The sequence below is a fragment of the Podarcis tiliguerta genome, assembly GCF_965153285.1.
Source record: "Podarcis tiliguerta genome assembly, chromosome: 4".
NCBI classification, from domain to species: Eukaryota; Metazoa; Chordata; class Lepidosauria; order Squamata; family Lacertidae; genus Podarcis; species Podarcis tiliguerta.
Window position 1 is genome coordinate 49,320,098 of NC_139537.1, and position 24,738 is coordinate 49,344,835.

The 24,738-nt window shown below is 40.0% G+C and overlaps 1 protein-coding gene across 5 annotated transcripts in view; it reads left to right on the forward strand.

Annotated features, from left to right (window-relative positions):
* The window catches only part of MAP3K7CL (MAP3K7 C-terminal like), a 40,697-nt gene extending 25,777 nt beyond the window's left edge, over positions 1-14,920 (forward strand). For all 5 annotated transcript variants that reach the window (XM_083438654.1, XM_083438652.1, XM_083438655.1 and 2 more), the window contains 3 exons: positions 1,959-2,020; positions 11,512-11,627; positions 12,633-14,920. In XM_083438654.1, the coding sequence (XP_083294780.1) occupies positions 1,959-2,020; positions 11,512-11,627; positions 12,633-12,813 (359 nt within the window). In that variant the 3' untranslated portion in view covers positions 12,814-14,920. The remainder of the gene's footprint in view (positions 1-1,958; positions 2,021-11,511; positions 11,628-12,632) is intronic.
* Positions 14,921-24,738: the final 9,818 nt, after the last annotated feature.

A 24,738-nucleotide genomic window follows, 5' to 3' on the forward strand; every position in this document is an offset into this window, starting at 1 on the left:
GCACTGGGTAGATTCACTACTGCCCAATTACAGCTACATTAAAATCCTGGATTTCTGAATTAAAAATAATAATAATACCTTTAACATAGGGAGGATTATTTCTAGCCATACTTGCCTTTATTTCTTGAAAGAATTTAGTTGGCCAAAGAAACAATAGATGTATCACAGTGTGATATTAGTGAGCCATTTGATATCATATCACATAACATGCATATAAATAAGCCAGAGATATTTAGATTAAACCAGATGCAGGAAGAATAAAGCCTTGAGCCCACACCAAACCCACCAAAGCTTTCTCCTTAGCCCAAGCAGTCTCATGCTGCCTTGTGGCAACCAGCCAGGGATCTAGTCATTCCATTCTCATTCCAGGAGAAAAGGAGAATGTCACCACTACCCAGCTGTCCACTCTTGACATTCTGCTATAGTAATATTTGATGGTCCTTCCTCTTTTGTCCTCTGGTATGATCCCAGAATAAAAACTACATGTTCTGACTATCTCAGTATGAACTGTATTGATGTTGCATTTTTAGCCCCCGTCCCTATAAAATACATGCAAGCGGCAGTCAGGAAAAGATCAGGCCTCTGTTTGCATGTACTGTAAGCATAATAGAATCATACAATTGTATTGTTGGAAGGGACGGTCATCCATTCTTGAGCTGGGAAAATGCATAGAAGAACTTGACTTCAACAGGCAGCAGCACAAGCCATGTTCAAGCCCACTGAAGTAACGAGCTGAAGCAGAGATTTGTACTATGTGAAACCATAAAGGTCTGGAAGGTTTTATCTGCATACTGTTGGCCATACATACATAATTTTATTTGAATGCCGCCTTTCCACAGTTCAAACCATGCTCAAGGTGGCTTACAACATAAAAAATACACAACTGCAACATAACAAAAGTAGTCATAAACAATAAATAAACGTTAAAAAGTAGACAATTAAACCAATTTCCACATAAATCACAACAAGATCTATAAAAAAGATACAAAAAACCAGCAACAACAACCCTACGCCCCCCAAAAAAACGCAAACACCCCAGCCCAAGACTATAGCTAGTGTTTATCTATGACCTTTATGGGTCCTGATCCCTTAATTTTAGGGGAAATGGATGCAGTCATTGGGCTTAGACTTAATGGAACCACTGTGTCAATTTTTTTAATTTATTTTTTTAGATTATCTGTAAAACTGTGAGAAAGTACTAAGTTGAACTTCATGATTCCCTAAGTCCAGTGGCATTTAGTGCTGTCATTCAATGGGCTGCTATCCAAGAAGGCAGCCTCAGGCTTCTTCACAACTGTACGTTACATATTTGATGTGGTCAAATATGTGGTCATGTGATGGATGAAGCCCTAAAGGTGATTCCATGTACAGTAAAATCATTTGCAAAGAGCTGCAACCCTACACAGACCCCACCCCCCTGAGCAAAGCATATCCGTTTCTTCCAGATTCTCTGTTTCTATTGTAGAGCCTATGCTCTACAGGGGTTGGGAACTTTTTTCAAAAGAAGAGCTGCATTCCCATCTGGGCAGTCTTCCCAAGGGCCACACGCCAGTGATGACCAAGGTCAGAGGCAAATGTGAAGTTTTACCTTGTACATCAGGTTGGTTTACACACAAACACACCCATCTCTATCTTCCACCCATGCAACCAGAGTTCAAAGACACATTCCAGCCAGATGAAAACACTCAAGGGGGTTGTGATGTAGGGCTGCTTAGAGCTATGGCCTGAGGAGAGTGGGTGTGACTCAGGGTTAGATGGAGGCGCCCGGGGGCCATATTTGGTACTCAGGTCCATCTGCCCCCTAAGTACAGTAATTGACCATATATATGTTTGTATAGATGGGAAACAAATATAAGCATGCACGTTTTTTCTATGCTTTACATCAGCTGATGATGTAGTCTGCCTCTTAATAATTGTTAAGATTTCAAAATAATAATTTAAACTTGTTTTCTTTTCAGATGATACACCCCCTGAGAATGCTTTTCCTTTGGCTTTTCCAGATTTAGAAAAGCAGCTCCAGGTGACTCTTTTATTTAATACTAAAATCCGTAGTGTGAATTACGATTATTTATAACTATCAAAAATAGACTTCTGCTGTTGTAGTGAGTGATTGTCAATGTATGTACTCAAACTATAAAAATGAAAAGCATGGAAATATAGGCTCTTAGACTTTTAAAATATGCCCTTGTGAGTTCCAAAACTTCCTTTTTCTCTTCACATAGAAAAAGACCACATGTTTGGCAAGCTTAAAATGCTTTATTTAGAAACTCTCCAAAGCTCAGGTTTATGTGCTTTTCCATGCAGCATTTAGAAAAGTTGCACAGGCAGTAATATTCTTAAATTATACTATTGGTATAGGAACTTAAGATGCGCTTGTTAGAGCCATGTTGAGCTTCTCTGAGCTTCTCTGGTAGACTGAGGTACAACAGTAGGCTTGATTATCTTTCACCCAAAGTGAGAAGTGACCTAAACAAGCCTGGCAGGACAACTTACTCTGTGGTATTAACTCCTTCATTCATTAATTAGACTTAAGTATGTTGGTCACATGAGGCTGATTATCCCACATTTATAAAGTGAAATATCTCTTCCTGAGACAATGGGAGGCCTTCAGGCAGCAAAGAACAAAGAAATTTCATTCCACCTTGAGCAGTGTTAGGAGGTGATTAATTTTGAAGCAACCTTTCCAGACACCTCTCAAGATACCTTTCATCTGACTCAAACTCTTTGTTTTATTTCTCATTCCCCTCTGGATCTTTCTCCCAGCCGCCATATATCTCCATTTCCATCTTTTCACCCCAAGAGACGGCAGATGGCAGCTGTAAAGTAGTTCTATGCTGAAATCTGTGCCCTGATTTCTACACACACACACACACACACAGAGAGAGAGAGAGAGAGAGAGAGAGAGAGAGAGAGAGAGAGAGAATCATCAGTGAAAGAGGCTTCCAGTGTTCTGCCTCATTATCAGGGCACTTGAGAATTTATCTAGAATGTCTGTTAGCTTACCTTTTCATTGTGAGGGGGCCAAGGGTGCTGGGTGAGTTATTCTTTCCAGTAAATATTTCTCCAGTACTCTGCATTCTCCCAAGCTGCCTGCACTTCCTGATCTAAAAAGGCACATGGGAGAAGTTACTCAGGCTAGCTTTCCTGGAGCTTAGGTGAAGCACAGGCACCCAGGAAGTCTGCAAAATGCAGTCCTCTGATGAGATGATGTGCAGAATGAAAGAAAGGATACTTCACCCACCTCAGAAGTGAGGTGTTTCGCATCACCTATGAAAATTTCACTGAAATCAACTCTCCCCTTTCATAATTTTTGGACACAGTTTCTTTTATCATTGACCGACAGAATAGTTTTAAAAATGCAGGAGAAATTCTTGGCTCCACACTAGTTTAAAGGTGAAAGGAGTAGAAGGTGAGGGACAGAATCTTTCACCCACCCAGAATGTCAGTCCAAGAAGGGTGAACTGCCATTTTTATTTTTTAAGAAAAAGTAGATGGAGCTGCAATTCAGCTCATAAATTTTACAGTGGAGTCCTATGCATATTTACACAGAAGGAAGTTCTGTTGCAGCTGTAGTTAGTGTCTTTTCTTCCTTCCACATTTTAGTACTGAATCCAACCCTTCTGCAGTAGGAGAAATGTTCCATAAAGTTAATAATGATGAGCAGGAAAATGGAGAACCCCTGAGGTCCGGAAAGGCAAGGGGTCTCCCTTTAGGAACTGAGTCAGTGGTCCATTAGTTAACATTTATAGGGGGAAGTGAATGGCAATGTTGCCAACAAAGTGTTTGTGGTTTTATCTGCAATGTATGCGTGCTAATAACAGTCAGCTATGTATATATTGTATGCTGCACTATACAAGCAAGAATAAGATTTAACAGTTTTAAAATTATCCTTACCAGTCAGGTATAATCTTTTAAATTTGCAGAAGGCTTGGAGAGACAATAAAGTTTCCTTTCATCAACCTTTTTTATATTGTTGAGCTAGGAGCAGCCTAATAAATTTACATAAAAAAAACATGTCCCAGTAAGGACAAGAACTTTGCTGAATATAGACGGCTTGAAGTACATGTTCAAGTGCGTCACTGGAATAAGAACACAGATCCAGACTGAGATCATGCATCTAGAAAAAGAAAGAATGCATTTTCCACATTTGGTTATTTTCAGCAAAGGACCTCTGCTCTTTTCCCTTTCCTTAAATAAAATCTAGACTAGAAGCTTTCTAGCAAACATTAGTTCAAAATGTGGAAATTCTGCTTCCTCCCATCAGTTTGGTCCCATTTGCTCCCCTTAAAGCTGCCTGGTCAAAATGTTACAGTGACAGTAGGCATTTTAACCAGCTGTCTGTAGACTTTGCAGTGTGATCTTCTCTTTGCTGGCTCCCTTGCCTTGCACTTTCTAGTGGGTACATGAATCCTTTGGTCCCTAGGCCCCATTCACATAACATTTCCCACCTCCCCATGGGTCATTTCACATGTTACCAAGTTTCCCGCCCAATGTACACTTAAGCAGTCGCTGCCTGTATGATAGCAAACATGTATTTGCCACAAAAAATCTTTGCATTTCTCAGTATTCACTTGAAATGTAGGGGCAATCACAGATGCTCAAATATTATGTAAAAAATCTTAAAATGCACATTTGTGAATGAAATCAATATAAATGACTGCATCTCTTTCGGATATGCATGCTTCTTCAGTCCAATTTTTATATGACATTTAGAAATACAGGGGGGAAAGGTGTATGTCAGACTTCCTCAAACTCGGTCCTCCCGATGCTTTTGGCCTACAACTCCCATGATCCCTAGCTAGCAGGACCAGTGGTCAGGGATGATGGGAATTGTAGTCTCAAAACATCTGGAGGGCTGAGGTTGAGGAAGCCTGGTGTATGTTGTAATGCAGAGCACGTATTTTATTCTAAATACACCAATCAGGCAAATATGTATTCTTTCCTGTATTCCTCTTTCTTTGTTTTCTGTGCCATAGGATAGTTTTTCCTGCAAAGGAAAATAAAAAACAGCGACAGAGAAGGTTTTAGATAATTAATAGAAGTCTGATTTATAAGTGCTGGGAAACACAGTTCTTACATGTCTATTCCAGTACAGCCTGTATAATCTAACAGTCATTTGCTGCCTTATGATCTTGTGAACAGTTCAATGCAAGTTCATATGTGTTTGGAAGTATTTAAGATTTTCTGAACATGGCTTTGACACAGATGAACCTGATCAAAACAGGACAGCTACATGCTTTCCACCTCACATTTAGATCTGACTATAGTAGGGGACAGACTAAATTGGATGGGCATCTCTAAAGATACAAGATGGAGGCCACTTGAGCTATTAAAATTTCAGTAAGCAATCCATGCAAGTGGCTGACTAAAAATGACATTGGGGGAATGAGAGGCATGGAAAGAAGGAAATGACAGATTTGTTAGACAGATGGGCTGCCTTTCTCTTTATAGGAGGCCAGGGGTGGATGGAGAAAGACACAGGCTGCCTAAATCCAGAATAAAAAGTTTTCTAGTTTTGGAAAGGGGATTTAGTGAGAGGATAACAATAGAAACATTCATGAAAGCCTGAACATATTATAAGGCAAGTTGAGTACTGGGCACAAACCAGAAGTATGCATTTGGTTACTTTTTAAATAGCCAAGAAAACTATAGATGACCATTAATCCAAACTTGAAACCATGCACTAATTAAGCGTAACATCAAGCAACATCCCTGGCCTATGTTTATTTTCACTATCTTTGTCTCACACGAAAACCACCGTTATCAGTTCCATTTGTTCTTTTCTCTTACCCCCAGATTTAGCTTTATATTTGGGGACACATTCATTTCCCCCCGCTCCCTCAGCCAAAGCACATTTAGCCTCCTAAGCCTTCACCGTAGAACTATAGTCTCACATTTTCAGAATCTCTGTTATGTTTATCCTGCCCTTTGTTGCTATTTTTTTAAACCTGTCCTTAGCATTTACAAATGTCCTGGTCTTTACAGATGTCTTGTTTCCTGTCCAAAAACTAAACAGTGGGTGCTTTTATGAGCATTTCAAATCTCAAACATCTTTCTCTTCGGTTTCCTGCATCCAACAAACTGTACTAATGTTTCTTTTAGGCCCTTACCTGGTAGTGGATAATTCTTTTGGAGGAGCAGGTCATGTGTGGAGAAAACCCAGGTGGTATTCAATTAAATTTTACTCAGAGTAAAACTATTGAAATTAATGAACCTTACTTAATCATGTTCATTAACTTCACTAGGTCTACTCTGAGCAAAATTTAGTTCTGATCTGAAAGTCTGGTGTTTGCTGAACTAGACCATCCTTTGCCCATCTGATGCCCCCAAGTTGATTTTGACTGCAAGCTCCAATCCAACTCATCTTGATCAGTCTGATGGGAGTTGTGATCCAAAGCATTTGGAGGGCACTGGGCTGGTGAAGGCTGAATGGGGTTGTGGAATGCAAGCTCCACACAGCTGTTGGTAACAAAACTGGTGTTCTATGTAGGAACGTGGCAGCAATGGCCCTACCATTAAGCAGAGTGCAACTGCTTCCTCTGCTGGTCAATCCTGGCAGGTGGGGAGCAGTGGCAGCCTATGGTAGGACAGATCAGTGTGTCCCAGGTAATCTGCCCTGCATCCCTAAGCTAACCTGCTACCTTCAGGTGTGGTGAAGGATGCTGTCCTGGCATCAGGGTTCAAGTAAGCCAGAACTGCCACTCTCATCAGCTTCTATATTTTGCCTCGTGATGTGTCTGAATACCAGGTACTAGAAACCACAGGAGAGAGGAGTGTTCTTGTGCTTGGGTCCCACTTGTGGGCATCTGGTTGGCCCCTGTAAGAAAATAATGTTGGACTAGATGGGTCTTTGGCCTGGTACAACAGGCTCTTCTTACATTCTTAAGTTTTTATATCCTTCATGTCAGACAGCATAATGTTTTGGGCCAGCCCTTCAGGGTTCTTAGAGGGCTCTTGCAGTAGAGCTACTTCTAGACCAACAGAAGGGGGTCAGGAATCTAGAAGCTGGGTTAATTTATGGTGCTTAAATATACAACCCACATTATTTACTCCATTGATGAGAGAAATGCACCCTGAGCCTGTTCAGGGGCACTTTGATTTATTCCTACACCTTATGCTCTAGGTCAGGAGTTGCTTATATGGCACCTCTAGGTGCGCATGCATTCGCAAAGGCTTTCCTTAGTGTCCACAGGGGCCTCCTCTCGCCCCAGCTGAAATTAGACTTGAAAGAAGCATTCTATTGTAGCTAATATAATAGGTTGTGGTGTGTGCTTGGTTGGCGGGGGAATGGCAGTTTCTCCATTTCCCCCCAAAAGGTTGGCAACTGCTGTTCTAGGTTAATTCCAGATGTTGAAAACAAATGTGGGGGCTGTGTACCCTGGTGAACAGGGTACAGCCCCCACAAATTATGCCCCATACCTTGGAAGATGTGGTCTCATTCCTAAGGATAGGAATTTTGACTTATCATAGTTTCCCATTCCCATAGATAATATATACACAAATCCTAGAGTATCTCTGCTCATAACAATAGCCTTTCCCTAAATGTTTATGTGCTAAGAGCTTTTGTTGTGTCCCCTCACGCAGTCAGTGTAAAAATTACTGAAGGAACAGAGATTGACTGCTTGATGTCCACTTTAACCTTCTGTATCTTCCATGGCTTTATGTGTAACCAGTCTTTAGAAGGAAAATATTGGTGACAGAAAAGCACATTGGTGAGAATATCGGGTTTGGAAGTAGGTAAAACCATGTTCAGATTGAAGGAGAGAAGATGTTTAAGATCTTAACACACACACTGGACAAGGGGTATGGAAATAGCAATAATATTTACACTGAACTCAAAGAGAATTACAAGCAGGCATCTGCTTCTTTTTTGTAGCGTTATCATTTATTTAGGTGAAATCATTTGCCATTCTTCTTTTAGTGACATATTGAAGGTTAGCGAAAATACTATGCCATTTTAAAAGGCTGAATGCAAGTATGAATGTGCTGTGCCACTCCCAACAGAGTGACTCCAAGTATTTTTCGCCACAAATAGAGGAGCCTAAAAAGAGGGAGCAGGGTTAGAAATAGATTCTCTTTTAGATCAGAGGAATGCTGTGTGCTTCTCAACTGGGCAACAGAGTCAAGATGAATGAACTAAGTATTTTCTTTTTCTACTTAAGCAGCTTGTTGCTGTATAGTGAGAAGTTTACTTACCCTTTTCAAGGTGTGTTACACACAGTCCACGGTAACAGACAAATTGTGGTCACTGATTTTTGTCTGAATTAAGGTGCTGCTCATTCAAAGGCACAGAAAGATGTCTCCAGAATAACTACTGAATGATGATCTAGATAATATCAGAATATTTTTATTTACTAGACTTACAATGTCTCATGGAGTTCAGTGGGGGGTTACTCTCAGATAAGGGAGGATAGGGTTCCAGCCTTAGGCTGCAATTGTATGTATACTTGGGAATAAATCCCACTCTAGACAGTGGAACTTGCTGTAGGTCTAGCCATGTGCAGGACAATAACGTATTATTGAAGGTCTTAACCTCCAAAAAGGATGATCTGAGGTACTTGTGGTCCTCCAGATATACTTGGGCTTCTAACTTCCATCAACCTCAACCAGCATAACCAATGGGAGTTGTAGTCCAACAGTACCTGAAGGCCACAGGTTTTCCCCTACCCCCCCCCCCAAATTTAAAAACTAAGATTAGTTTCAGGGGTATATAATCACCTTTTTGTGATGTAAAGAACACAACACTACAAACTCACCCTGCATCTTTACATTGCAGGAGAGGATCAGTAGTAGAATAAAAGCTCTCCTTTGGCCAGATGCTGATCTTTAGGAACTGTTGCCAAACCTACAAAGCCGCCCCGCCCCCCGCCCCGCCCACGGAATCACTGCAAAGTATTTTATAAATAAATCAATGAACCCTCCTTAGACAGTGTTGACATGCATAGGACACATTGTGGGGAGGGAGGGGTGATGTCTCCTTAAGGGAAGAATGTGTGGAATTATTGTCTGGAAATTTCCAGAAGATTAGCAGTAAGTATGCTACCTTCTAGCTTAACCCCCTTCTTGTGGTCTGAGTTTCAACGGGCAATAACTGAGAGACATATGAAGTGAACTGAGGAAGTGGTGGATGCATCACGTAGTTCATTTTCCATTGTGCCTCAGCCTACATTGATGCAGTGAAAATGAAAAATAATGGGAACATAAAAGCATACCTCATCAAAAGCTAGAGTGGGGTAGGCAACCTAAGGCCCTTGGGCCAGGTGTGGCCCAATTGCCTTCTCAGGAATCAGCATGTTTTTACATGAGTAGAATGTGTCCTTTTATTTAAAATGCATCTCTGGATTATTTGTGGGGCCTGCCTGTTGTTTTTACATGAGTAGAATGTGTCCTTTTATTTAAAATACATCTCTGGGTTATTTGTGGGGCATAGGAATTAATTCCTTCCCCCCCCCCCAAAAAAAAATATGGTCTGGCCCACCACATGGTCTGAGGGACGATGGACCGGCCCACAGCTGAAAAATGTTGCTGACCCCTGAGCTAGAGGATGTGCTCCCTGAACCATGAATTGTGATACATAAACAGTTCCTCAGCAGCTGTTGGTGTCTTGCTGTCCTCATAGGGACAGAGATTGGGTGGGGCAAGGCTGTAGCAAAATCAGGGCAGTTCTGGCAACCTGGGGAGCTCCTCCCAGCAACCCAGAACTCGCTTGACCTTACCTCAGCCACCATATTCACTCCTGTCCTGACAAGTTCTGTGCCACCAGGAGAACATCTCTTCTGCCCTCTTCCTGAGCCATCACTGGGGTTCTGTAGTATTGAAGGGCATGAATATTAAACTATTTGTTGCATCATTAGTTATGAGTGCAATGCCCAACCCAAGTGGTAGGAAGTTCTCATCTTTCCCACTCCCCATCCCAGTTATTGTTCCCTGGAGTACTACATCAGAATTTCAGTCTTTCCTCACTTGTCCATCATCTGCATCTGTTAGACTGAGTTGCCTTGACCCTGAGATGCTGTAATTGTGCATCTGTAATAGTGTTCTCAAGTAGTGTCCTGGGCAGAATCTTTTCCACCTGTAATAGTGTTCTCAAGTAGTGTCCTGGGCAGAATCTTTTCCACCTGTAATAGTGTTCTCAAGTAGTGTCCTGGACAGAATCTTTTCCACACTATTAAATCTAGCATTAAAAGTCTTCATGGCCTTGCTCTATCCTATCTCTTTGCTTAATCTTTGTCTTCCTATTTGATATTCATATCTAGTAATCCAGCAATAGATTTGTACATCTCATTATACCCCTGTCCTTGTCCTCTCCAGCTTCTGCTCCCTAGTTTCCTTTCCTCTTAAATGAACCGGCTTCTTCTGCTTCTTAGACCTTTGAGTCTTCTCCCACAACTTTATGTGATTCCACCTCTCTCAGCTTTTGTGAGATAGGCAACGTGGTGCCCTTCAAATGCTGCTGGATTCCAACTCCTATGAGCCCTAGCCAGAATGCTCAATGGTCACCTTTGATGACGTCTAACCACGTCTATTGCTGTGAATGTCATATATGACCCTGTGAAGGCTTTGAATTAGTGTCTTGTCCCTGCCCCCAGCTTGAAACCAAAGCTTTATGTGTGACTCAGCTGTCTAATTCCTACATTTTGTTACCCGTACCCCTCCTATCCCTCTGTTTCCCCTTGTAAAAAATTTAGACTGTAAGCTGCTTGGGTCCACAGCCTGTATTTGCGCATTATGTCACTCTATAAAAATACCTTGAACATAGTCACCACTGGAGAAACAGGTATGGTTACTCTGTAGAATGTAAATGTAAATTGTGAATACCAGTTGCTGGAAACCACAGGAAGGCAAGAGTGTTCTTGTGCTTGAATCCTGCTTGCTGGTTTCCCACAGGCATCTGACTGGCCACTGTGAGAACAGGATGCTGGACTGGATGGGCCATTGGTCTGATCCAACAGGCTCTTCCTATGTCCTTGTGTAAAATGCTTTACATTTGATATGATTAACAAAATGCAAGGCTGTACATGAATTGGATTGTGATATTATCTGTGTTGTAAGTCATGGGCTATGTAAGGTCATAGCAAAACCACCAGGGCTCTAGTTGTCAGAGGTATTAGCTCAGGGCCCAGGTTTGGATTTTATATCTTTAGGAATAAGTGGTCATTCTTACATTGCCTTCTGTGTTCTGCAATTTAGCTTATGTGACTTCGTTGCATTTTTTAATTAAATAATTATTATAAAGCCAAAGCTCTTATTCATAAATATGTACAACGTGAATGTTCCATAGAATCAATTAGATCCTTAATACCATTTGCAAATTAATACAGTACTACTATTCTTATAACAGATGCGGAGGGTGTCTTCTTTCTTAAGCTAATGCTTTCATGAGACAATGCTCCACTCATTATAAGAACACAAATGATTATATTAAAATAACATCTCAGTTTAAATTTCATTTCTGATTATTCATCTGAATGCTAAAAACCTTAAACTATTTCCCCCTTTATGTTTATGAAGCCTCTACCTCCTTGCCATGACTCAAAGGAATCTATGCAGGTGTTCAAACAGCACTGCCAAATAGCAGAAGAATACTATGAAGTCAAAAAGGAAATTGCACTGCTTGAAGAAAGAAAGTAAGTGTGTGTTTCCTTTTCTAAATAACTGTCATATACTCAGAAAGGTAACATATGCATGAAGAATTTCTGCGTTAATCAAAGAGACTAGTAAAAATTAAATGAGAGTAAACTAGTTTATTTAAATGGGTCTTCTCTGAATATGACTAACACAGGATATCATTCAGAGAGAGAGAGAGAGATTTCTTGTATTTCTCCCAAGTGTGTTACTTCTTTTTCTGCATTGTCTGTCTACATTGTAAGTTTAAAGGTTAAATTCACAGAGGCATCCATAGGCAAGAGAAAAGCAATCATAGATTCATGTCCTGTGACCTGGAGAGGTTGGGGATGCGTATCATTCATGGAGTTTGTCCTTACCTGTTTTGAGTATGGAGTCTTGGCATGTCACCAATACCATCAAAAGATTATTTGGATCTAAAAATTGCCATCTAACACATTGACTCTCAAGACAATATAGTGTTCTGTGGGTGGTTTTGGCCCATGTATCTGATGGCCTTGGGTATCAGGCTAGCTTGTCATATCACTTCCCACTACGGTTGCTAGATCACTCTTCTTTTGATATTTTGTCTGAAATCTTGGAGAATTGTTGCCAGTCTGCACAGACAATATTGAACTAGATGAGCCAATAGTTTGGTTCCATCTAAATCAGCTTCCTATGTTCCTATTTGGGAGGAGAAGATATGATTAATTGTAAAATCAAAACCAAAGGTTTGTCTAAACATTACCCATATACATGTATTCAGTTTATTCATGGAGGAGTAAGCTTTCATTGTGAGTTATATAATATTTACATTTTAGATTTAACCACTTTTTAGGGTTCATATGTCACAGCCAGTGTTTTTCCTCTTCCTGTTTCTTATACTGTAACTCACCCTGACACAGAAGTCTTCTGCTAGCTAAGAGTTGACAGAACAGCATTTTAATGTGTTTTCCTTCTTTTCATAGTTCTTAGGATCCAAGCCAAAGGGACCCAAAGGACATTTAAAAATTTCTCTCTTTTTCCAGAAGGGAGCTGATCTCTAGGCTAGATCAAGCTGAGAAAGAAAACATGGATGCTGCTCAGCTAACTAAGGAGTATGCAGACCTGACAGAAGAGAACCGGACACTGAAGCTGGCCCAGACGCAATGTGTCGAACAGCTGGAGAAGCTTAGAATACAGTATCAAAAGAGGCAAGGATCATCATAACTTTGAATGAACCTGTCTGAGCCAAAAAAATCTGGGCTCCTGTTCTGTGCTAGGCAAGTGTTCCTTCCCCCTCCAAGGTTTCCTCTGATATGTTGGAACACTTCACTTGCAGAATATGCAAATGTCTAAAATGGATTTAATGCTTGCCAGCCACTAGCTTAATATGTATATTTTTATTTGTTATATAATAGATATTTTATTTCAAGGAACATAATTGAATGCTTATCTATCCCCATTATATGTTCAAATGGATCAGTCTGAATATGTTTCTTCCAATTTTAGGAAGATACAAGCACACTAGAAACTGATTTGAATAGTCTCTGTGTTGGGAAGTGGACCATACTAAGGCATATTAGTAGGAACACTGTTAAATATGGGGAACACGGGAGCACACGCCTGTTCTTTCATGAACCTAAACAGCTTATGGGAGAAAAACTAGTTCGTTTATCTGACAATATGTGCCAAAGGGCAATCATACACTGAATAACTTTTAAAAACTAGTAACCTGGCACCTCAATCACTTTCTTTAAATAACTATTGCTGTAATCCTATACAGAGTTACTGGGACTAAGTCCTATTATGTTCATTGGGACTTTCTTCTCAGTAGACTTGCATAGGAACACACTGCAAATTGGAAACAGTGATTTGTACAGCTTTGATATGGCAAGGAAATGGAAAAGTGCACATTTCCTTGTACAGTACTGTACCACTCTTAACGTTTTCCTTGAAAGTGAGCTCCATTGATCTTAATCTTACCTTAATGAGCTTGTAGTCCTTCCAAGAGGAGGTCCTATAGATATTTCAGTGACAGGACTTGCTTCTCAATATAAGTGTGCTCAGAATCAGAATGCTTATGTAATCCAAATTAATAATTTTATTATTTATACCCTGCCCATCTGGCTGGGTTTCCCCAGCCACTCTGGGCGGCTTACAGCATATATGAAAACATAGTAAAATATCAAACATTAAAAACTTCCCAATTAGGGTTGCCTTTAGATGTCTTCTAAAAGTTGTGTGGTTCTTTATCTCCTTGACACCTGAAGGGAGGGCGTTCCCCAGGGAAATAATAACCTTTTCTGTGCATGACACCTTGGATTTGTCTATGCAGACTTTCCAGGTGTGGTTCCATGCAGTGAGCCAGCTATTTGAATGTTGGTGCCATGCGCGCATACAGATCAGCATAGGTCGGTTTTCACACACCATCTTCTTGGCTGCCTGCAGCATTTTGAGTCTGAGTGATAACAGCGTGAGAAACCAGTTTGGGTGACTTTTTGAAGCTGATTTAGTGCATCGCAAAGTCTGACTAAGAACTGGGGGCAGGAAGCCTTGTGGGAATCAGCCTATATTGCCCCATAGATACATCTTCAAGCCAAAGTACATGACTTCAGATGAGATCTGTGATTGGATGTCCTGACTTTCCTTCTCATTTTTTTCGTCTTAAAAGCACTCCTACGCCTGCCCATCCCACCATTTCAATCAGGATCACGGTGCAGAGGGAGGCAAAGGCGTAACCAGATCTCATAACTGGAGATAAAGGGGCTCTTGAGAAAAGTACAATCTAAAATGTGTGTCTGTGTGTATGAGAGAGAGAAAGAGACTTTTGCATTGCCCTATGTAAATGACAGCCCTATGCATTGTCAGACAAAAATATTACTGAATTCCAGGCAATTCTGAGCATACTTTTAAATCAGATCTATTAATATTGGTGAGCCTTAGTTCTAAGTATATGCGGTTAAGATCAGGATATTAAAATTATGTGTCATCTTTTTGCAATGCAAGAAATAAAAAAGAACATGAAGATATCAGAGTGGTGAATGGTTAAGATTATATAGTTGTCAGTTGGAGCCCCAGTCCAAAAAGCATCACTTGGAAGTAAGTTCAGTAATGGGATTTCATTTTGGGTAATGTGTTTAGGTTTGTGGTGTAAAAGTAGTATAGTATCCGTATCAATTTTCTAGGAGAAATAGCTAAGCATAAAAGATTAATATCAAGTATTTCCTTCCTCTATTGGTAACTCTGTTTTCATGAATCAGCTAAAAATTCTTTGTTATACTTCCATTTCTATTCATACAGTATTTTTTTCATTAAAATACAATTTTAAAAGTTACTTTGTTCCTGAATTTCCTTTCCCCTGTTGGTAAGTTGTAGGTCTGACTGAGATGTGTGAATTGCTTATATATTATAAGGTTTTCGCTAAGTACAGTACTTTAAACTGGTAGCAATGGTTCTGGTTCATGTACATTCTACAATGGCTCCAACTCAACTACTGTAAAGTGCATTGTAAATTCACATAAAATTAATGGTAGATTTATGGTGACTTAAACCCTATTGATTTAAACTGGGTTTAAATGCATTTCTCTTTATTTGGGTTAGGGTCTACTGTGTGACAAACTATATTTTTCCCAATCTTGGTGAAATTTGTGTGTGGAATGAGCATCCTACGAGCTACAAAGGTTTGTACCTCATTTAAAGAGTTTTACAGCTGGCCATTTTTTACTCACCCCTTTGTTTTTAGAACCTTTCCCCATTTCCTTCTTTTTAAAGTTCTTTTTTTTTATTAAAAAAATAATTTTTATTAATTTACAACAAAGCAAAACAAAACAAAACAACACATATAGTATTTTCATGTTTCACATTTCCATTTCCAAGTCTTTGGTTTTGGACTTCCTTCAGCTTTTCCGTAAATCTTTCATAATCACTATTGGTTTCCGCATTTCCTTTTTTACCATTGTCATTAATTGTATCTTTTCTCTATCATTCCTTTTAACAATGTCTCTCGCGTATGTCACAGTGCTCTTTTAAAACCTTCTAGCGTTATTTGACCATCACTTGCATTCTCCAGATAATTAACAAATTTCCCCCAGTTTTCTGTAAACTTTTGGTCTCTTAAGTATCTAATTTTTCCAGTCATCTTATCTAATTCAGCGTAGTCTAACAACTTAAACCTCCAATCTTCTATTGTCGGTATTCTTTTTAAAGTTCTTAATGTGTATCCTGGCATGGTGAATTCATTCATTAAATTTCTAAACCTAGCTATTTCATCATTCCAGAACACAGCTATTTTCCACCCCTGTCTCAAGCCAACTTTAGGAAGGGTTTGATTGGCTACGCAGGTAAAATTTTACAATTTCAGCATTATTTAGAGAAAACAAAATCGAGGGAAAGGTTACAACATTTCAGAATTTTTAGTTTAGAAAAAATGTGAGTAAGGGGGAATGTGATATCTAACACTATGCATGTTGTGGGGGGGGGGGTCATCTAGTGAAGATTCAAGACAGGAAAAAAGATACCATTTCTTTATACAGCACATAATTAAACTCTAGAATTCATTCCCATTAGATGTAGTGAGGACCACCAACTTGGATGACTTAAAAAAAAAATTAGATAAATTCATGGAGGATAAGGCTGTCTTTGGCTACTAGCCATGATGGTTAGGTTCTACTTTCAGTATCAGAGATTATATGCCTCTGAATATTAGTTATCGGACAACACGAGTGAGGAGAGTGGTGTTGTATTCATGTCCTTTTTGAAGGCTTCCTATAGGCATCTGCTTGGCCACTGTGAGAATTCTGGACTAGATGGGCCTTTATTCTTATCCTGCAGGGCTTAGTTGGTACAATAAAAGCAAATGTGATGTGTATATTTAATATTATGGAATGGAAATATACATTGGGCTGTAACTACATAAACAGTTTTCTAAAGGTTGGTCATATTTTGGTTGCCTTTCAATATAGATCTCAATTACAGCACCTGTGTTACGTCATTCAACTGCACAAAGAATCAGAAGCTTCTGCAAATGCAACACATTGCCCTCTTCACTTCAGCGAAAACCACATATCTGTGTCGAAGCAAAATAAAAAAAATCCTTCCAGTAGCACCTTCGAGAGCAAATCAGTTTGTTATTGGTATGAGCTTTCATGTGCATGCACACTTCTTCAGATACACGAAAGCTCATACCAATAACAAACTTAGTTGGTCTCTAAGGTGCTAACCTAGCAGTTCGAAAACACCCCCGGGTGCAAGTAGATAAATAGGGACCGCTTACTAGCGGGAAGGTAAACGGCGTTTCCGTGTGCTGCGCTGGCTCGCCAGATGCAGCTTGTCCCGCTGGCCACTTGACCCGGAAGTGTCTTCGGACAGCGCTGGCCCCCGGCCTCTTAAGTGAGATGGGCACACAACCCTAGAGTCAGACACGACTGGCCCCTACGGGTAGGGGTACCTTTACCTTTACCTTTTAAGGTGCTACTGGAAGGAATTTTTTTATTTTGTTTCAACTACGGCAGACCAACACGCCTACCTACTTGTACCATATCTGTGTGTTCATGTGAATGGGCATGCAGGTCTCTTGCCTCCATGGAAATGAATGAGACGCTCTCATTCATTGCAAGATGTCAGATGTCACAACATCATGGATTATCTATGTAGGAATTAATAAACTGCAAAATGTGTGTGTGTGTGTGTGTGTGTGTGTGTAAATAATATATATATATTTAAGATTGTGGAATTAAAAAGAAAAAGCTTTCTTATATAGGAAAATAATGGTCACCCCGTCTGAAGAGCTGGCAATATGTTGTGGGGTAGGGGTTAAACCTATGATTCAATCAGTTTTTCATCTAAAATTGTCAAGCCTAGGAGGACAATGTGAATGTGGTTCCTAACTTCCTAACACCCAGAGCATTTGGTTGGCAACATAATAATACATTTTTAAAAATATGTTCTTCCACATGTAGCAAATGCTCAATATGTTTTTCTTAAATATTCCAGGCAGTAAGGATATGAGTCATGCAATGTTGAAACTGCCAGATAAGAGAGTGACTGTAGCATTTTGCAAAGCTGGAATTGAAATAACAATATTTTGAGGTACTGACAACTTCTTGGGGAATTATCCTCTTTGAAAAGGTTATAAATATATACAAAAAAGCAGTTTGATGCTACAGCAGTTCAAGTTGGACAACCAGGGACAAAACAGGTAAACTGCAGACTCCACAAAATGGAGCCATCTTAATCTCTCCAACATTTTCTTCTCATTCTGCTGCTTGTACAGGTACAGAATTGCCACAGTGGCTGCTTTAGGGGCTGGCTGTGTCAGGAATTCAGTCCATGTTCTATTCATTGTACATTTCTTAGAGAAGCTACACCGGAAAGAACTTTACTCTCTAGAAGTTCTGAGCTGAAAAAAAGGGCATAAAACCCCATTATATGATGTGAGCTGGTTGGTGGACTCTTCTGCCACATTGTTGTCAAGAAGGATTCAACAAATTTGAGATGTTGTAAAAGTTATTGCTTCTCAAAAAAGAAAAAAAGAAAAAACCAAGCAAATAAAACTGAAGAGATATTCTGGGAATAGCGTTTGGTCCTCAGTGTAAACATACGTCACGGTTCCCAGAAATAGTCACTTCTTCTTACACAATCACATGTGAGGTGAAATTTAAACTGCTTTGGGAGCAATCCCGTGAAAGCTGAGTGTTTTTAATTCTCATTGATTTTAATGGAACTAGAAAATATTTCATTTAAGCTTTATTATTAGTTGAATCTTTACTGTGTTTGTAGTTTACACACCATAGGATTTTGTTAGATAAAGTTGCGTACTGCCTGAAGGAACAGGCTCACAGCTTAGAGATGCTCCTTAACTCATTTTTGCCAGTAGATGTGCAAGTTGCACATGGTGCCTTTTACTCAGGAAATAATATACTACAGAAGGGAGTTTATGAATTGCTTTCTATCACTGAGGCACTGATCAAAACCAAGCTCTCTTGGGATTACGAAAGACTGCTCCTCAGTTGGAGCAAGGTATTAAAAAACACATGGCTAGGAAAGATAAGCAGTTTTAAGTTGAGTAGCTTAAAAATACACTAGTTATGCAGTGAGCTCAGACCAACCATGAGATGTGCAGCTGAAAAAACAAAATGACTATTTTGGTTTGATGTGAAGCATTTGAAACTTTTCGTCTATTGATGCCCGTTCCTATTTTAAGCGTTTCTATTATTTTAAGTTTATCTCTTATTCAATATCATTCTGGAGGACACAAGGGGGGTGTATTTATATAATGCTAAAAATCATAGAATGATAGTGAAATACAGCCACACCCGTTCTTGTATAAGAAGTTACCCTGCCCCAGTAAATACCACTTTTTCAAAGGCAAATGAAAAAGAAGGAATCATCACCACCATCTATAGACCAATACTAAATGCACTAAGACCTTGTTCTTGTCTGAGGTTTACTTGCAATAGCTTCCAACCTTCACTATTTAGATTTTTTTTTTTTTTTTTGTATCAGCAAATGAGAATGCTATGGACTCATGCAGTCGAATTCTATGCATGTAAAGGAAGCTGATGTAGAGGCAGTACCCAGGGTAAAATGCAGCAGCTCAAACATTCCCTGAGGCAAAATATTATCATCATATTGCACCGCCGCTGAAAGAATTGCATTGGCTACCAATTAGGACCCAGCTAAGTTCAAGATGTTGGTACCAGTGTACAAAGCCCTATACACATTGGCACTAGAATATCTACATCCTCTACATGCCCAACTGTGTGCTGTGTTCTACAGGAAAGGGCATCTGTTCTGCATGTTGGATGAAGGAATTGAGGGGATGCTCATCAAATTTGCAGATGACACCAAACTATGAGGGGCAGCCAGGGATGCAGAAAACAGAACTGGGATTCAATATGACCATAGCAAATTGGAGAACTGGGCCAAAACTAACAAAATTAATTTCAGTGGGGATAAATATAACGTTCTACACTTAGGCAGGAAGAACCAGCTGCATAAATATGGGATAGGGGCACCTGGCTTTCCAGTAGTACATGTGAAAAGGATTAGAGGTCTTAGTAGATCACAGGCTTAACATGACTCAACATTGTGATGCAGCAGCGAAAAAAGCTAATCCAGAGTGGTCTTTGGTAATCTTTCATAACATGGTGCCCTGTGCAAGGCCAATATTTGGTACCCCCAGATAGATCTCTTCAATTATGAATCTTCTCAATTCTGTGTCCCCTCAGCTCAGCGACTCATGCAGGGGAACCACCCACACTGCCCTAAATCCATCATTGATTCTAGGTTGCATCAACAGAAGTATGGTGTCGCGATCGTGGGAAATTATAGCCCCACTCTATTCTGCCTTAAGTACCACACCTTAAGTACTACGTCCAGTTCTTGGCTCCACAATTTCAGGATATTGACAAGTTGGAATTTATGCAGAGGAGGGCAACCAAGATGATTAAGCATCTGGAAACCAGCTTTATGAGGCATGGTTGAAGGAGCTGGGTATGTTTAGCATGGTAAAAGGAGACTGAGAGCAAATATGACAGCCATATTTAAATATCTAAAGGACTGTCACATGGATGATGAAGCAAGTTTGTTTCCTCCTCTAGGGGCTAGGACTGGAAGCAATAGATTCAAGTTACAATAAAGGAGATTCTGGCTAAATATCAGGAAGAACTTTCTGACTGTAAGAGCTGTTCAACAGTGGAACGGACTCCTTTGGGAGATGGTGGATTCTCCTTCCTTGGAGATTTTTAAGCAGAGGTTTTTGAGATTCTGGTAGTAGTTGAGATTCTGGCATCACAGGGGATTGGACTAGATGACTTTCAGAGTTAATTCCAACTCTACAGTTTTACAATTCTATGATTTCTTGACCAACTTACATAAATGACAAATATCAATTACTATCTATTGAGACATCAGATCAGTGTCTGCCCTTAAATACACCATCATTGTGAAATCTGGCAGAGAGGAGTGGATTGTAAACTCTAGTGGATTGTAAAATTCTTCAAACCTAATCTCTCAAAAACAAAAAGTCCCCAGAAAAACATTGTCATGTCTCCAGTCAGCAGTTTCTTTTTTTGTGCTGCCTCATTTCCTTTACAGTTGAAATGAAGACAAATAAGCAGAACTATAGACATTTCTGAAAACTATGTTTAAATAGGTATTCATTTAATTCAGGGGTGGGGAATCTGTTTGGCTCCACAAGCCAGATCCTTAACATGTGAACCAAATTTGACAGGTGGGCAACGCTGCCCACCTGTCAGACATTTTTTGGCTCTGATCTTAAATTGGGAGGAGGAATCTTGCAAAAATAACAGAGCAAAACTGAGGACTTAAAAGGGAAGGTGGGGGACTTGCAAAAGCCTTTGTGAGCATCCACTTACCTAATTATACATTTTGTATAAGTTCAGCACCAATACACCATATGCCAATTGGATAGCTCTGTTTCAGAGGGGATGCACTCAGCTGGTCACCCTCAAAAATTCATAGGTATAGTAGTCCACGCAGAAGCAACAGTGAGCTATTAAGCTTCCATAGAAATTGGACTTACCTTCCTTGGAGGTTTTTAACCAAAGGTTGGATGGCCATATGTCATGTATAACCTGGTGATTCCAGCATTGCAGGGGGCTGAACCAGATTATCCTCAGGTTCCCTGCCAACTCTGCAATTCTTTGAAATTCTCAAAACAGGGAAGAAGTCACATTTTTATTCTTTATTAATTTATTATATGTTCACAAAGCAGTTGTATATTTAAGATATGCCAGCTGATGGGCTATAAGATATGGCAAATGCTATGCTGGTACAATGCAAGACCTGCTACTCTGAGGTAAGGATGTTAGAGAATTCTGAAGACAACAGAAATGGGAGTGGAAATTGCCACTATTCCCTTATTTGCACCATATTCAAAACAGAAATCAATGCAGTGAATACAATTGGTATTTGCTATTGTTGTTGCTTTCAGTATGCAAATGGTACGTCATTTATTGTGTTATCGCTCCATTTGCATTCTGTTTACATTGAAATGTAGGGGGTAGAACAACATAATGGCAAGCAACGTAATTAACTGCATAATTTACATAAGCTACATATTTTCACCATAGCAGCCAGCAAGACAGTGGCTGGATCTAGACACATCAAATAAGTGTTTCAGTTTAAAGTGTTGTAAATGTAAACATGGGTGGTGCTGTGGTCTAAACCACAGAGCCTAGGGCTTGCCGATCAGAAGGTCAGCGGTTCGAATCCCCACGACAGGGTGAGCTCCTGTCACTCGGTCCCTGCTTCTGCCAACCTAGCAGTTTGAAAGCACGTCAAAGTGCAAGTAGAAAAATAGGTACTGCTCTGGCGGGAAGGTAAACGGCGTTTCTGTGTGCTGCTCTGGTTCGCCAGAAATGGCTTAGTCATGCTAGCCACATGACCCGGAAGCTGTACGCTGGCTCCCTCGGCCAGTAAAGCAAGATGAGCGCCGCAACCCCAGAGTCGTACGTGACTTGACCTTACGGTCAGGGGTCCCTTTACCTTTACTAAATTTAAACAAAGAAAATGGGTAGAGAAAACGGGACTCCACATCACCATCTGGTGGCACAATGTTATATCGCATATACAACACACATAAATTGCTTTTTCTTTACCAGTCTAGCTGAGTCCAATGTTGTTTTTGACAGAAGGTGAATGGCAGTGAAATGGAAACAATGCTGCATATGACAGATACAGGGAGGAATGGAAAACGATGCTTTCTTGGATACCTACTCCCATGACTGATATAACAGTGGAATGCCTCAGATATGTGTAAACTCAGGATTTCAAACAATGTGGAGAAAACCTATGTGTACTGTGCATGTGTAAACTCTGCACAAGATGTGTGTGCAGTTTGGGGTGGAGCCTATTGCCCCAATTCCATGTGGCTTCAGACTTGTGGGAATAGAATGGAATCTGGCTTGGACAGATAGCAGTGCCCTCTTCCAATCTGTTTAGTTCAGCTCTCTGCTATTGTAATTTCAGTCACATTTTAATGCTGTAAAAAGGCAATATTCAACAGTATTCCCTCAGCTTGTAGCACCCTTCTACCTTCCCCTGTTCTGGCTTCCTGAGCCCCCTGGTATTGCAATTTAGGAATAGTCTGGTTTGTCAGCAAACGTTTCAATAATAATAATAAAGTGTCCTCTATTGCTATGTTCTCAGGATGAAAATTATGAATTTCTAGAGTAAAGCGTAACAGCACAGTCATTGTGAACCTAACATTTTGTTTTTTTCAGCAATATCTTCCTTCTGAACCTTTAAGGTGAACCCATTTTGCTGTGTCATTCTAAAGAAGCAAGTCCTTACTCATGCTGTTTGTCTTACCAGAGCGAAACCACAAAGTATCATAATAACCCAAGTTAAAAGTGTAGCAAAAATGTGTTAATATGTTCTAATGTGGCTTAGAAAAAAATTGCTACAGTGGTACCTCGGGTTATATACGCTTCAGGTTACAGACGCTTCAGGTTACAGACTCCGCTAACCCAGAAATAGTGCTTCAGGTTAAGAACTTTGCTTCAGGATGAGTACAGAATCGTGCTCCATTGGTGCGCCGGCAGCAGGAGGCCCTATTAGCTAAAGTGGTGCTTCGGGTTAAGAACGGACCTCCAGAACGAATTAAGTACTTAACCTGAGGTATCACTGTATTTGTCTTGTTCTCAACCTGTGTTTTAATGAATTCAGCTTGACAGCGTTTCCTTCCACCTGTCAAATTGGTGGTACCAATAAGATAGTTGGCAAACTGATCCTGGTAGCAAACCTCAGAGTTGCATGGAGTCACATGGGCACCTTAAACACTCAGATCACGTTCAAGGAATGTCCCTGTGCCCACCAAAGGTGAATTTGGATCTCAGAAAATACAAAAGAGGGTGCTTGCTTTTAATAAAGGTGGGGTCATGCGTACTGAATGGAAGCCATCACTGACAAGGCTGAATTTGAGGTGTTGCCTGGATTAAATGTGGCAATGGGTATGGAAGATTATTAGGCCTGCACATACATAACTCGTTGGTCGTATGTTCATTACTGCAGGGGGATTCCCGTTCACATCAGCCGCTCTGGAGAAGAGGTCTGGCAAGAACCAGTGGGGCTTTCCTACTCGACTTGGGCTGCCTCTGATGTCTTACACTCATGCTGAGCTCTTTATTCAGAGTGAGCTCAGAATTCCAGTTAAACTGGCCTTCTTTTAAATTATTAATCTTTGGATAATAATTCCAGCATCTCCTCTACTTATGGACTGGATTTTGTGGCACTGCAGCATGTGAGCTCCCTCCACTGGCAGTTTATTTTTAATTGAATATGGAATGTGGAGTTACTCCTTTTTCTTTCTTTGAAGAACCCGAGGTTCTTGCCGTTTTATCCTCACAAAGTCCCTGTGAGGTATATTAAACTGAAAGTGTGTGGTTAGCCCAACGGCACCTAGTGGGCTTAATTATTATTAATATTTTATTAATTTCATTAATTAGTCACTTTTAAAAAAAAAAAAAGTCTCAAAGCAACTTTATAAAAATAAATGACTATGGATCTGAATCCAGGTCTTCCACCCATGAGGCCATGCTGTTTTTCCTCCTCCCTTTGCTAACAAATCATACCATGAAATAAAAAAAGGAAACTGACATGTACACAATCAATTTCTACTTGACAATACCGTATTTGACAGCAGTAAAATAATAGGTAGCCTGTTGTCAATATTGGACTGGTCAATTGCCTGATGTGCCAAGCTTATTGCTGATATAATTTGAGAAGTGAGATACTAGGAAGGCCAATGGAAGTGGCCTCATTATTTTTTTTAAAAAAGGAAGAACTGAAATCATTCCAAATATTTAGGGGCTTGATGAATTAAACAGAGTAAACTCTGAACCAGCAGCTGTTTTGTGTGTGAAAGGTCTGGAATAGTACTAATTATAGCAGAATCAACGGTCACCATAATCAATGGACAAATACACAGTTGAATCATGATTATTATTTCTCCTAATTAGACTGACCATATTTGCTTTCCACCTAGTTTTATTACAGTGCATTTCTGCCATACAGTATAAACTGAAGAATTCACATAATATGAATCTGAAGGAAGACAGAAGACATGGCTTGGACCTTGTTCTGTTTGAAACTAAGTTTAATGAATGCAAGATCTTGAGAAGACCAGAT